The sequence below is a fragment of the Oncorhynchus mykiss genome, chromosome 4, assembly GCF_057628025.1.
Source record: "Oncorhynchus mykiss isolate SJ-2025 chromosome 4, ASM5762802v1, whole genome shotgun sequence".
Lineage (NCBI taxonomy): Eukaryota > Metazoa > Chordata > Actinopteri > Salmoniformes > Salmonidae > Oncorhynchus > Oncorhynchus mykiss.
This window is the reverse complement of record NC_143025.1, coordinates 35,579,142-35,593,022: the sequence shown is the minus strand read 5'-3', so window position 1 is coordinate 35,593,022 and position 13,881 is coordinate 35,579,142. Positions and strand designations below refer to the sequence as shown.

Genomic DNA, 13,881 nt, shown 5'->3' with positions numbered 1-13,881 from the left:
ACACTGTAAAGTCCATGGAGAATAAGAGCACCTCCTCCCAGCTGCCCACTGCACTGAGGCTAGGAAACACTGTCACCGCTGATAAATTCACTATAATTAAGAAATTCAATAAGCATTTTTTTACGGCTGGCCATGCTTTCCACTTGGCTACCCCCACCCCGGTCAACAGCCCTGCACTCCCCACAGCAACTCGCCCAAGCCTCCCCATTTCTCCTTTATCCAAATCCAGATAGCTGATGTTCTGAAAGAGCTGAAAAATCTGGACCCCTACAAATCAGACAGGCTAGACAATCTGGACTCTCTCTTTTTTTAATTATCTCCTGAAATTGTTGCCACCCCTATTACTAGCCTTTTCAACCTCTCTTTCGTATCGTCTGAGATTCCCAAAGATTGGAAAGCTGCTGCAGTCATCGCCCTCTTCAAAGGGGGAGACACTCTAGACCCAAATTCCTACAGACCTATATCTATCCTACCCTGCCGTTCTAAGGTCTTCGAAAGCCAAGTCAACAAACAGATTACCGACCATTTCAAATCCCATCGTACCTTATCCACTATGCAATCTGGTTTCCGAGCTGGTCATGGGTGCACCTCAGCCACGCTCAAGGTCCTAAATGATATCATAACCGCATCGATAAGAGACATTACTGTGCAGCCATAATCATCGACCTGGCTAAGGCTTTCGACACTGTCAATCACCACATTCTTATTGGCAGACTGAACAGCTTTGGTTTCTCAAAATATTGCCTCGCCTGGTTCACCAACTACTTCTCTGATAGAGTTCAGTGTGTCAAAATCGGCGGGCCTGTTGTCCGGACCTCTTGCAGTCTATATGGGGGTGCCACAGGGTTCAATTCTCGGGCCGACTCTCTTCTCGATATACAGTGGGGCAAAAATGTATTTAGTCAGCCACCAATTATGCAAGTTCTCCCACTTAAAAAGATGAGAGGCCTGTAACTTTCATCATAGGTACACTTCAACTATGACAGACAAAATGAGAAAAAAAATTCCCGAACATCACATTGTAGGGTTTTTAATGAATATATTTGCAAATTATGGTGGAAAATAAGTATTTGGTCAATAACAAAAGTTTATCTCAATACTTTCTTATATACCCTTTGTTGGCAAACATTTTCTGTAAGTCTTCACAAGGTCTTCACACACTGATGCTGGTATTTTGGCCCATTCCTCCATGCAGATCTCCTCTAGAGCACTGATGTTTTTGGGTTGTTGCTGGACTTGGGGTTGTTACACGGACTTTCAACTCCCTCCAAAGATTTTCTATGGGGTTGAGATCTGGAGACTGGCTAGGCCACTCCAGAACCTTGAAATGCTTCTTACAAAGCCACTCCTTCATTGCCCTAAGGTGTGTTTGGGATCATTGTCATGCTGAAAGTCCCAGCCACAGTTCATCTTCAATGCCCTTGCTGAAGGAAGGAGGTTTTCACTCAAAATCTCACGATACATGGCCCCATTTATTCTTTCCTTTACACGGATCAGTCGTCCTGGTCCCTTTACAGAAAAACAGCCCCAAAGCATGATGTTTCCACCCCCATGCTTCACAGTAGGTATGGCTGGGATTAAAAAGAAAAATATAGGACAAAGTACACATCCAGACAAGAGAGACACCTCAACACTACATAAAGAGAGACCTAACAACATAGCTATGCAACTCAGCATTATTTGTCCTCCAAACACGACAAGTTGAGTTTTTACCAAAAAGTTATATTTTGGTTTCATCTGACCATATGACATTCTCCCAATCTTCTTCTGGATCATCCAAATGCTCTCTAGCAAACTTCAGATGGGCCTGGACATGTACTGGCTTAAGCAGGGGGACATGTCTGGCACTGCAGGATTTGAGTCCCTGGCGGCGTAGTGTGTTACTGATGGTAGGCTTTGTTACTTTACTCCCAGCTCTCTGCAGGTCATTCACTAGGTCCCCCCGTGTGGTTCTGGGATTTTTGCTCACTGTTCTTGTGATCATTTTGACCCCACGGGGTGAGATCTCGCGTGGAGCCCCAGATCAAGGGAGATTATCAGTGGTCTTGTATGTCTTCCATTTCCTAATAATTGCTCCCACAGTTGATTTCTTCAAACCAAGCTGCTTACCTATTGCAGATGCAGTCTTCCCAGCCTGGTGCAGGTCTACAATTTTGTTTCTGGTGTCCTTTGACAGCTCTTTGGTCTTGGCCATCGTGGAGTTTGGAGTGTGACTGTTTGAGGTTGTGGACAGGTGTCTTTTATACTGATAACAAGTTCAAACAGGTGCCATTAATACAGGTAACGAGTGGAGGACAGAGGAGCATCTTAAAGAAGAAGTTACAGGTCTGTGAGAGCCAGAAATCTTGCTTGTTTTTAGGTGACCAAATACTTATTTTCCACCATAATTTGCAAATAAATTCATAAAAAATCCTACAATGTGATTTTCTGGATTTTTTTTCTCATTTTGTCTGTCATAGTTGAAGTGTACCTATGATGAAAATTACAGGTCTCTCATCTTTTTAAGTGGGAGAACTTTCACAATTGGTGGCTGACTAAATACTTTTTTGGCAGACCGCACCATTATGTTTACTTCTGGCCCTTCTTGGACACTGTGTTAACTAACCTCCAGACAAGATTCAATGCCATACAACTCTCCTTCCGTGGCCTCCAACTGCTCTTAAATGCAAGTAAAACCAAGTGCACGCTCGGAAACCGATCACTGCCCGCACCTGCCCGCCCATCCAGCATCACTACTCTGGACGGTTCAGATATGTGGACAACTACAAATACCTAGGTATCTGGCTAGACTGTAAACTCTCCTTCCAGACACACATTAAGCATCTCCAATCCAAAATGAAATCTGGAATCGGCTTCCTATTTCGCAACAAAGCATCCTTCACTCATGCTGTCAAATATACCCCCGTAAAACTGACTATCCTACTGATTCTCGACTTAGGCGATGTCATCTATAAAACTGCCTCCAACACTCTACTCAACAAATTGGATGCAGTTTATCACAGTGCCATCCGTTTTGTCACCAAAGCCCCATATATTACCCACCACTGCAACCTGTACTCTCTCGTTGGCTGGCCTTCACTTCATACTCGTTGTCAAACCCACTGGCTCCAGGTCATCTACAAGTCTCTGCTAGGTAAAGCCCTGCCTTATCTCATTTCACTGCTATATTGTAATTACTTCACCACCATGGCCTATTTATTGCCTTACCTCCCTTATCTTACCTCATTTGCACTCACTGTATATAGATTTTTCTTTTGTCTGCTGTATTATTGACTGTATGTTTGTTTATTCCATGTGTAACTCTGTGTTGTATGTGTCAAACTGCTGTGCTTTATCTTGGCCAGGTTGCTGTTGTAAATGAGAACTTGTTCTCAACTAGCCTTCCTGGTTAAATAAAGGTGAAATAAAATATTTTCTTAAATCTCCTTCCTTAAATACACAGGCATTCAGCATGTTACTCTACTAAGGAGAGGAGGTAACATCGAGATTTTTTGATATTTCCGTATTTTATTTTTAATAAATGTGCTAAAATAAAATAAAAAACGTGTTTTTGCTTTGTCATTATGTGGTATTATATTTTTTCTAATCATTTTTAGAATAAGGTTGTAACATAACAAATTGTGGAAAAGTCAAGGGTTCTGAATACTTTCCGAATGCACTGTGTGCGACTCTATTTATTTATTTTCATAGCTTACAGTTTATTCGCCATTAGACAGCACCTGTACTCTAAATAATTGTCTCTGTGTGTGCACCAGCTCATGCTTTTCATGAAATACAGTATAAGCCAATGCTTTCAAAACTGAAGTCCCATCGCAATTAGGAAAATGGATGACATAAAAGGTAATTCTGAGTGGCTGAGATTGCCCTCTTTTCAGTACCCCCAGAGATCAGCCAAATTTCATGTGGTTGTGAATATATATATTTGATGTCCCTGCACCTACTGTATGAGGGAATAGATGTCTTATTGAAGCAGGCGTTCTCAGTCAATCATCACGCGACTAATGTTGCCGAGGAATCTGAATGGCCAAGTAGTCCATACCACTTTCAGCTACAAAGAGAGTAAAGTAGTCCATACTATAGCAGTTAAAGTAGTCCATATACTACCAGTACACACACACACACACACACACACACACACACACACACTGTAGCACCACCTCTAGACTCTATTGACCTGTCCTGTTCTATTATGTATGGCTGGAGGCAGGACCCAGTCTGCATTAGACACTGTGGTGACACCCTGGCCCAATTTGAGAATGGAGCAGGTAGTTACACACACACACACACACATACACACACACTCTCAAACATCTTCATTACTAATTCATAACCCAATGATTTTACTTTGATTATTATAGCACATCTCCCATCAGTCCTCAACTACATTTATGCCAATCACAGTGCTGAAGTTGTAATCTTGATTTTACGCTACTCTGCCTATCCAACATTGTATAAACAACCAGCTCAAAGCACTGACTCAGTCCCAGCTCCCAGCGGCAACAAGATCACAACAAGATCTTCAAAATTCGACATATTAAGGATGAACATTTATTTTTGACCCATTCATTTTGCGTGGTTACAGAAACAATTCAAAGGTTAACAGTTTGAAACAAGTCTTAAGTCTTAAAAGAAAATAATGAAAAAAGGCTCACTATAATCATGAAGTATTACCTACTGCAGCCCTGATCCTCCACATACAACAACCGTCACATTCTGTTAAAGGTCCCCAAAGCACACACATCCCTGGTCACTCCTCTTTTCAGTTCGCTGCAGCTAGCGACTGGAACGAGCTGCAACAAACACTCAAACTGGACAGTTTTATTTCCATCTCTTCATTCAAAGACTCAATCATGGACACTCTTACTGACAGTTGTGGCTGCATCTTGTGATGTATTGTTGTTTCAACCTTCTTGACTTTGTACTGTTGTCTGTGCCCAAGAATGTTTGTACCATGTTTTTGTGCTGCTACCATGTTGTGCTGCTGCCATGTTGTGTTGCTACCATGTTGTCATGTGGTGTTGCTACCATTCTGTGTTGACATGTGCTGCTGCCATGCTATGTTGTTAGGTCTCTCTTTATGTAGTGTTGTGGTGTCTCTCTTGTCTGGATGTGTACTTTGTCCTATATTTTTCTTTTTAATCCCAGCCAGTATATAACGACGTGTTTGATGTTTTATGTACGAGATGTACATTATATGTGTGTAAGCTTCACCTAATATAGAACAGGAGAGGCGTTTGAATTTTCAAATTTGTATTGCAATTATGTATCCTGTTTACTACTTAAATTCAAATTCAAGTGTTGAATTGGAATTTGTGTCATTCTCAATTAAATTCTGAGCGGAATAGGTGGAATGGTATCAAACACTGTTTGATGCTATTTCATTCGCTCCGTTCCGGACATTATTATGAGCTGTTCTCCCCTCAGCAGCCTCCACTGGCACACACTATGCACCACACTCCTACTCAGTCACATGCAAACTCAGAAAGACATTTACACACATTTATATTCAGGACAGGAGGAAATTATCAATGATCAGGCTGTGGAAATGTCAGGATCAATTAGCCTGTCCCTGACGAGTAGAACATTCTTTATAGCCAGAGAGAGAGGGATAAGGGAGAGGAGGGAGTGGCGAGAGAGAATGAGAGCGAGAAAGAGAGCGAGAGAGATGGTCATCACTTTACCACCACAATGAGTTTGTTTGGTGAATGTACTTTCTAAAGAACTCTGCTGCCCTCTATAGGTATAGCTCTTAGTCAAACTCTTTCATGTAATGTAGAGGTCCCCAACTGGTGACCCGTGGGCCAAATGGTTTTATTTGTCTCAAGTTTTCTGAGCTAAAAAAATAATTTTTACATAAAGGACTATAAAAACACCAGGAAATCACCTCCAATTGATTTTAATTTTGGAACTCTGTTCCAAAGTATTCCCATGCATAATAGAGGCATGTGATCATATACACTGAACAAAAACATAAACGCAACAAGTCAAAATAAAAGATCTCCGAAATGAAGGTCACTCAAAAATGTGCAGTTTTTCACACAACACAATGACACAGATGTCTCAACTTTTGAGGGAGTCAGCAATTGGCATGTTGGCTCCAGGAATGTTCACCAGAGCTGTTGCCAGAGAATTGAATGTTAATTTCTCTACCATAAGCCACCTCCAACATTGTTTTAGAGAATTTGACAGTACTTCCAACCAAACAACCGCAGCCTTCATGTCACCACGCCAGCCCAGGACCTCCACATCCGGCTTCTTCACTTGTGGGATCATCTGAGACCAGCCACCCGGACAGCTGATGAAACTATGGAGTATTTCTGTCTGTAATAAAGACCTTTTGTGGGGAAAAAAATATTCTGATTGGCTGGACCTTGCTCCCCAGTGGGTGGGCCTATGCCCTCCCAGTCCCACCCATGGCTGCTCCCCTGCCCAGTCATGTGAAGTCCATAGATTAGGGCCTAATTAATTTATTTAAATTGATCGATATCCTTATATGAACTGTAACGCAGTAAAATAAATTAAATTGTTGCATGTTGTGTTCATATTTTTGTTATGTACTATGTATTATGTTTTAGTCAAATATTATATCTCTTTGGGAGGCTTGTGGTCAGTTTTAAATTTTTTGCAATTATCTTCCGGCCCCCCGACCATCCGCTTAAGAAAATATCTGCCTGTGGCTGAATCGAGTTGATGATCCCTGATGTAATGTGATCGTCTGTCGCTAGTGTCCTTTTATACTGATGAATACAGAATGCCATAGAGAGCCATATGTCCCTTGAAATTCAACCACAACACCATGGGAATACTATTCAAATAAATGTAAAACTCTTCACACTAATAACGTGGACATCTCTGCACATATCAGGAAAGTGGGGATTACTCAACAATGTCCCCCATTATGGTGGGTTAAAGAGTGTTTTTGTTGTTGTTGTGTGTGTGCAAAATCTTACACTCCATTGTGTTTGCTTGGAACCAATGTATCTCCAACTCCCCTCCTCCAACCCTCACCCTTCTCTCAGCCAACCCAACTGTTTAAACACTTACCCCTAATGTGTGTACATGTCTGTGTGCATGCGTTTCTTTGTGCCTGTTTCTGTGTGTGTGTGTGTGTGTGTGTGTGTGTGTGTGTGTGTGTGTGTGTGCACGTTTTTGCATGTGTATGTGTGTTCTGGCCCAGAGTCAGCCCCAGAATAGCTTCTCTGTAGGGGTGCAGGGAGAGAGACCGTGTGTGGTTTGATAATGAGTTAACGCTCAGACACTTCCTACACCAACAGGACAGATAAATCAAACTCACCATGGTGTATTCCTGCAATCACTGAGTATTTGAAGACCATCATCGATGTAATGATGAAAGGCCAATGTTGATGTCTGAACAGGCATAGACTACCTAACTGCAGGATCAAAGGCAGTGAACTCATAGGACTCTCTCTATGACTCTCCATGGCTATATGACTATTTTTCGGGTCAAGGTAGACTCCAACAACCTCAGAGCATTTCGTATTATTCGGTACGCAATTTGATACACTCAATTTAGTATGTTACACTTCGTATGGAAAGTATTAATTTGTGGATGGCCATCACCCATTACATATGATATGTTACAAATTACAATTCGTATTACATGTTACGAATTTGCAAAACCTACAATATGTTATGAATTTACAAAACTTGCAATATGTTACAAATTTGCCAAACGTACGATACAGTATGTTACGGATTGTATCTAGGTGGCTAGGTGGCTAATGTTATCTAGCTGGCTAACGTTAACTAGGCAAGGGGTTAGGGTTATCGGTTAGGGTTGAGTTTAGGCGTTAGTTTAAAGGGTTAAGGTTAGGAGAATTGTAGCAAAAATGGTTAAGGTTAGGGTTAGGGGAAGGTTTAGCTAACATGCTTAGTAGTTGCAAAGTAGCTAAAAACTATATAGTAGTTGAAAATACTAAATTTGTCTGTGATGAAATTCGAACTCATAACATTTGGGTTGCTAGACGTTCGCATTATATGCCTACCCATCCACCCTACTTTAGTTTTTTGTCTTAAAACCTCTCTAGGCTAGACCGGGCGCTACCGTCCCACCTGACCAACATCCAGTGAAAGTGCAGGGCGCCAAATTCAAACTACAGAATTGTAAATATTTAACATTCTTGAAAATACACATGCAATATGTAAAATTAAAGCTTGACTTCTTGTTAATCCAGCTATGGTGTCAGATTTCAAAAAGGCTTTATGGCGAAAGCAAACCATGCGATTATCTGAGGACAGTATCCCATCAAGCAAACACAGACAATCATATTTCATCATGCCAGGCGCAAAATTCAGAAATAACGATATAATTCATGCCTTTGATGAACTTCTGCTGTAGGCACTCCAATAAGTCCCATAAACATCACAAATGGTCTTTTTGTTCGATTAATTCCGTCGTTATATATCCAAAATGTTTTTGGCGCGTTTGATCCAGGAAAACACTGGTTCCAACTCGCGCAACATGACTACAAAATATCTGATTTGTTACCTGTAATCTTTGTCCAAACATTTCAAACAACTTTCCTAATGTAACTTTAGGTATTTTTTAACGTAAATAATCGATACAATTTAAGACGGGATAAACTGCGTTCAATACCGGACAAAAACAAAGTGGAGCGTGCTTTCACGCGCCTCTAACAAACAGTACACTAGACTCAAGCCTTGTTCTGAACAGCCCTACTTCTTCATTACACAAAGGAAAAACATCAACCAATTTCTAAAGACTGTTGACATCCAGTGGAAGCGATAGGAACTGCAAGCAAGTGCCTTAGAAATCTAGATCCCCATAGAAACCCCATTGAAAAGAGAGTGACCTCAACAAAAAAAATCCTGGATGGTTTGTCCTCAGGGTTTCGCCTGCCAAATAAGTTCTGTTATACTCACAGACATCATTCAAACAGTTTTAGAAACTTCAGAATGTTTTCTATCCAAATATACTACTAATATGCATATCCTGGCTTCTGGGCCTGAGTAGCAGGCAGTTTACTTTGGGCACGCTTTTCATCTGGATGTGAAAATACCGCCCCCTAGCCTAGAGAGGTTAAGTAACCATCTGTGTTGTGTAACTCTACAAAACGTAATCTATCATACTTAACCGAAAGGATGCTGGTTTGAATTCCCGAGCTGACAAGGTAAAAATCTGTCATTCCGCCTCTGAGGATAGTATGATATGTTACATTTTGTAGGGTTATGTAAGACAGATGGTTATTTAGGACAAAAAACGAAAGTAGGGTGGTTGGCCGGGGTGGATGAGAAGACGAAATGCGGAAGACACATTTCAGATGAAGGCATTCAGTTGTACAACTGACTAGATATCCCCCTTTCTCTTTCCCTAATTTGAGTGTCCCGGATTTACATTTACTATGTTCCGTCTAGTCTGAGACCAGGCTTTCAGTTCAGATAAAGGCTGAAAGGTTTTGACTTTCTTGATCTCTTGAACAAGAAAAAGGTGTGATGAATTATCCCTTTAACTCTTTTTCTTATGTCTTTTCTCTCCCTCTTTTCCCTCTCTCGCTATCTGAGGTGTACACTAGGGCAACTGCTATTGCCAAGCTTCTCTGCAGTATGAAACAGTGGGGCTCTGTAAGGGGTTGAGGTTGGGAGAGAAGGGGAGGGAAAGAGGGAGGAGGTAAGGGGTTTGATGGGACTAGAGAGGGGGGTTCTCTCCCCTCTATTCAGAACTATTGATTTGGCTGACTGGACCAGCCAGTGTTTCATTCTGTGGGGTTTCACTCTTTCAGGAATCTGCAGCAGGCAGATGAGTAATGTGTCTTTGCTGCCTCAGTCTTCATACACACACCAATCAGACACACACTCAACAAGCCATGTACACTGTGGACCCCACTTTGAAGTGAAAATACTCCTAAAACACACACTCTAACACATATTGAACTCCTCAAACACACAAAGATAGCATATGAAACTAGAATGAATGGATAAGTAGAGAATACGATAAGGATAAGTAGAGAATACTCTTCTGTCATAAAGGACAGCATCAATGTGTATTAGAGAAGACAAAAGCAGACTAAACCAGGAAAATCTCTTCCCTCTCCCCACTACAGTACTGTTCTCTATTGGTCTCTCTCCCTTCTTCTATCTCCCCCTCCCGATTTCTCCCTCACACCCTCTCTGTCCCCTTCTCCACCTCTATCTCTTTATTGTTCTCTATTTCTCCCTCTTTACACCCCTTGTATCTCTCTCCCCTCCATCACTCTCCCTTCTCACCCTCATTCTGTCCTGTCAAAGTTGGTTCTGCTCAAACTTTCTTTGTTTGTGTCCATGGCTCCTCTAGAGGATTGCAGCTGCACGGTGACGGGAGCAGGGGGAGGGGAGAGATGAGGGAGGTGAGAAAGATGAGAGGAGCCAAAGGGATGGGGAGAACACACAACATAGACCAACCTATAAAGTCACACACACACACACAACCGGGGTCGGCTGCATCGCAAGGTATGACAACTGAGAGCGGGGCAGCAGAACGCCTGAGGTGAGTAGGGCGGAACGGTGCGTCATGGGAATGCTAGTGTTTGGGAAAAGGTTTTTACAGGTTAACATGTATGATGTTTCCATGCATCGCCTTGGGTTGATTATCTGGATACTTTTTTGATATGGTGCATTTCAGATTTAAAAAAATGGATATAATTATTTAAGTGGGCTTGTCTGGTGTGTTTGATGATTGGTCTGTCTGAGATAAAGGCATATACAGTGTTTGTGAAGCTTTGATTGCAACTTTGTATCACGAGTCAGAGGAATTTGACAGTGTGTTCCTTTGAATGTTTTTATTTGTATTTATTTTTACACCCGTTAGAATAGGCTACATTCCAATGAAAATGTTATTTGCTTTTGGTGTAAATGTAATTTTGTTATACATTTGAAGGACAATGTATGGTTGCTCAATGTTAGTCAATTATGTACAATTCTGATCTCTTGGTACAATGCGAATTTCTTGAGAAGAAGCCTATGTGTCCCTCAATCGAAATAGTCTTGCAATTAAAAATAAACATTAATTATATTAATTTGATTGAAGAAATTATGGTTAGGGTTAATTATTAAGAAAATGTATATATGAGTACATATTGAATATGGACAAATATGCCACTTGTTGCACTCTGTAGCCTAATGCACCTATCACTTCGAGTTATGCTTTACCTGCTGTCATCCTGCTGCCATAGCAATGGCAACACTAATTAGCCTACCCTATAATTGTCATCTTTATTTGTTGATTCATTAGGCTTATTGTGGTGGTTTTAGATTGTTACCTTGCATCACAAATGGCAACCCATTGGCTGCCCAAATCTAACATTGGTTCCACTAATTGCTCTTTTGACCAATCACATCAAATCTTTTCACGTCAGCTTTTTTACAGAACTAATCTGATTGGTCAAAAGTCCTAAAGCAATGGGACTCCCTAAATCTTTCTCAGATTATTACCAATCCCACAAATTATGACTCCAAACACCCAGGAAATGTTATCCTCACAAATAATCCTCATAGGTATCAGTCTGGTGTTTTCTGTAATGACCTTAGTGATCACTGTTTTACAGCCTGTGTTCGTAATGGCTGCTCAGTGAAATGACCTGTCCTGATTTAAAACTTTCATGAGCAATCCTTCCTTCATGAGCTGGCCTCTGTAAATTGGTATAGAATCAGCTTGACCCCTCTGTCGAAGACGCTTGGACCTTCTTTTTTATATTTTCAGTAATATTGTTAACAAACACACCCCCATAAAGAAAATTAGAATTAGAAACAGGTTCAGCCACAGGTTTGACCGTGATCTTGCAGAGTTACTCCACCTCAAGAATTGCATTCGGCGAAGGGCTAGGCACACGCATACTCAGGCTGGCTGGCTCTAATTCAGGCAAATGAGAAATAAGTGCACTCAGGCTATTCGGAAGGCCAAAGTGAGTTACTTTAAGGAGCAGTTCTCTCTCTTTGGGTCTAACCCCAAGAAGTTCTGGAAAACAGTTAGACCTGGAGAATAAAACCTTCTCCTCACAGCTGCCCATGTCCCTTAATGTTGATGATGTGGTTGTTACTGACAAGAAGCACATGGCTGAGCTCTTTAATCACAACTTCATAAAGTCAGGATTCCTATTTGACTCAGCCGTGCCTGCTTGCCATCCAATATTTCCTCATCTCCCACCCCTTCTAATGCGTCTATTCCCGATACTTCTCCCTCTTTTTCCCTTGCCCCGCTACAAAGTTTCATCCTGCAGGCAGTCACTGATTCCGAGGTGCTAAAGGAGCTCCTTAAACTTGACCCCCAAAAAGCATCTGGATCAGATGGCTTAGACCCTTCCTTCATCAAAGTTGCTGCCTCTATCATCGCCAAGCCTTTTTTAACCTGTATCTCCTCTCTGGGGAGGTTCCCATTGCTTGGAAGGTAGCCACGCTTCGTCCTTTCTTTAAAGGGGGAGATCAAACTGATCCTAACTGTTATAGGCCTATTACTAACTTGCTCTGTTTATCAAAAGTGTTGGAAAAACTTGTCAATAATAAACTGACTGGCTTTCTTGATGTCTATAGTATTCTCTCTGGTATGCAATCTGGTTTCCGCTCAGGTTATGGCTGTGTCACTGCAACCTTAAAGGTCCTCAATGATGTCATCATTGCCTTTGAATCTAAGCAATGTGTGCTGCTAATTTTGTTGGCTTGGCCAAAGCTTTTGATACGGTAGACCATTCCATTCTTGTGGGCCAGCTAAGGAGTAACGGTGTCTCTAAGGGGTCTTTGGCCTGGTTTGCTAACTACCTCTCTCAAGGAGTGCAGTGTATAAAGTCAAAACATCTGCTGTCTCAGCCACTGACTGTCACCAAGGGTGTACCCCAAGGCTCGATCCTAGGCCCTATGCTCTTCTCAATTTACATCAACAACATAGCTCAGGCAGTAGGAAGCTCTCTCATCCATTTATGTGCAGATGATACAGTCTTATACTCAGGTGGCCCCTCCCCAGATTTTGTGTTAAACGCTCTACAACAAAGATTTCTCTGCCCTTAACCTTGTTCTGAACACCTCCAAAACAAAGGTCATGCGGTTTGGTAAGAAGAATGCCCCTCTCCCCACAGGTTTGATTACTACCTCTGAGGGTTTAGAGCTTGAAGTAGTCACCTCATACAAGTACTTGGGAGTATGGCTAGACTGCTAGACTGTACTGTGCACTGTCCTTTTCTCAGCACATATCAAAGCTGCAGGCTAAAGTTCAATCTAGACTTGGTTTCCTCTATCATAATCGCTCCTCTTTCACCCCAGCTGCCAAACTAATGCTGAGTCAGATGACCATCCTACCCATGCTAGATTACGGAGATGTAATTTATAGATCAGCAGGTCAGGGTGCTCTCAAGCGGCTAGATGTTCTTTGCCATTTGGCCATCAGATTAGCCACCAATGCTCCTTATAGGACACATCACTGCACTCTATACTGGTCATCTGGTCATCTCTGTATACCCTGGTCCTCTCTGTATGCCTCTTAGGCCTCATTTACTGCAGCCCTCATCCGCCACATACAACAACGTTCTGCCAGTCATATTCTGTTAAAGGTCCCAAAAGCAAACACATCCCTGGGTCGCTCGTCTTTTCAGTTCGCTGCAGCTAGCGACTGGAACGAGCTGCAACAAACATTCAAACTGGACAGTTTTATCTCAAATTCTTAATTCAAAGACTCAATCATGGACACTCTTACTGACAGTTGTGTCTGTTTGTTGTATTGCTGTCTCTACCTTCTTGCCCTTTGTGCTGTTGTCTGTGCCCAATAATGTTCGTACCCTGTTTTGTGTTGCTACCATGTTTTGCTGCTGCCATTTTGTGTTGCTACCATGTTGTTGTCATGTTGTGTTGCTACCATTCTGTGTTGCAGCCATGCTATGT

General features: G+C 41.8%; 1 protein-coding gene across 2 annotated transcripts in view; it reads left to right on the top strand.

Moving 5' to 3' along the window:
* The window catches only part of LOC110521743 (aquaporin-4-like), a 43,053-nt gene that overhangs the window by 12,890 nt on the left and 16,282 nt on the right, over positions 1-13,881 (top strand). The window contains exon 1 of one of the 2 annotated variants that reach the window (XM_090231915.1): positions 10,182-10,504. The exons of the other annotated variant lie outside the window; for it this stretch is intronic. Within the exon in view, the coding sequence (XP_090088041.1) occupies positions 10,356-10,504 (149 nt within the window). The 5' untranslated portion in view covers positions 10,182-10,355. Of the gene's footprint in view, positions 1-10,181; positions 10,505-13,881 lie in introns of those variants that run through there. 2 annotated transcript variants of the gene reach the window in all.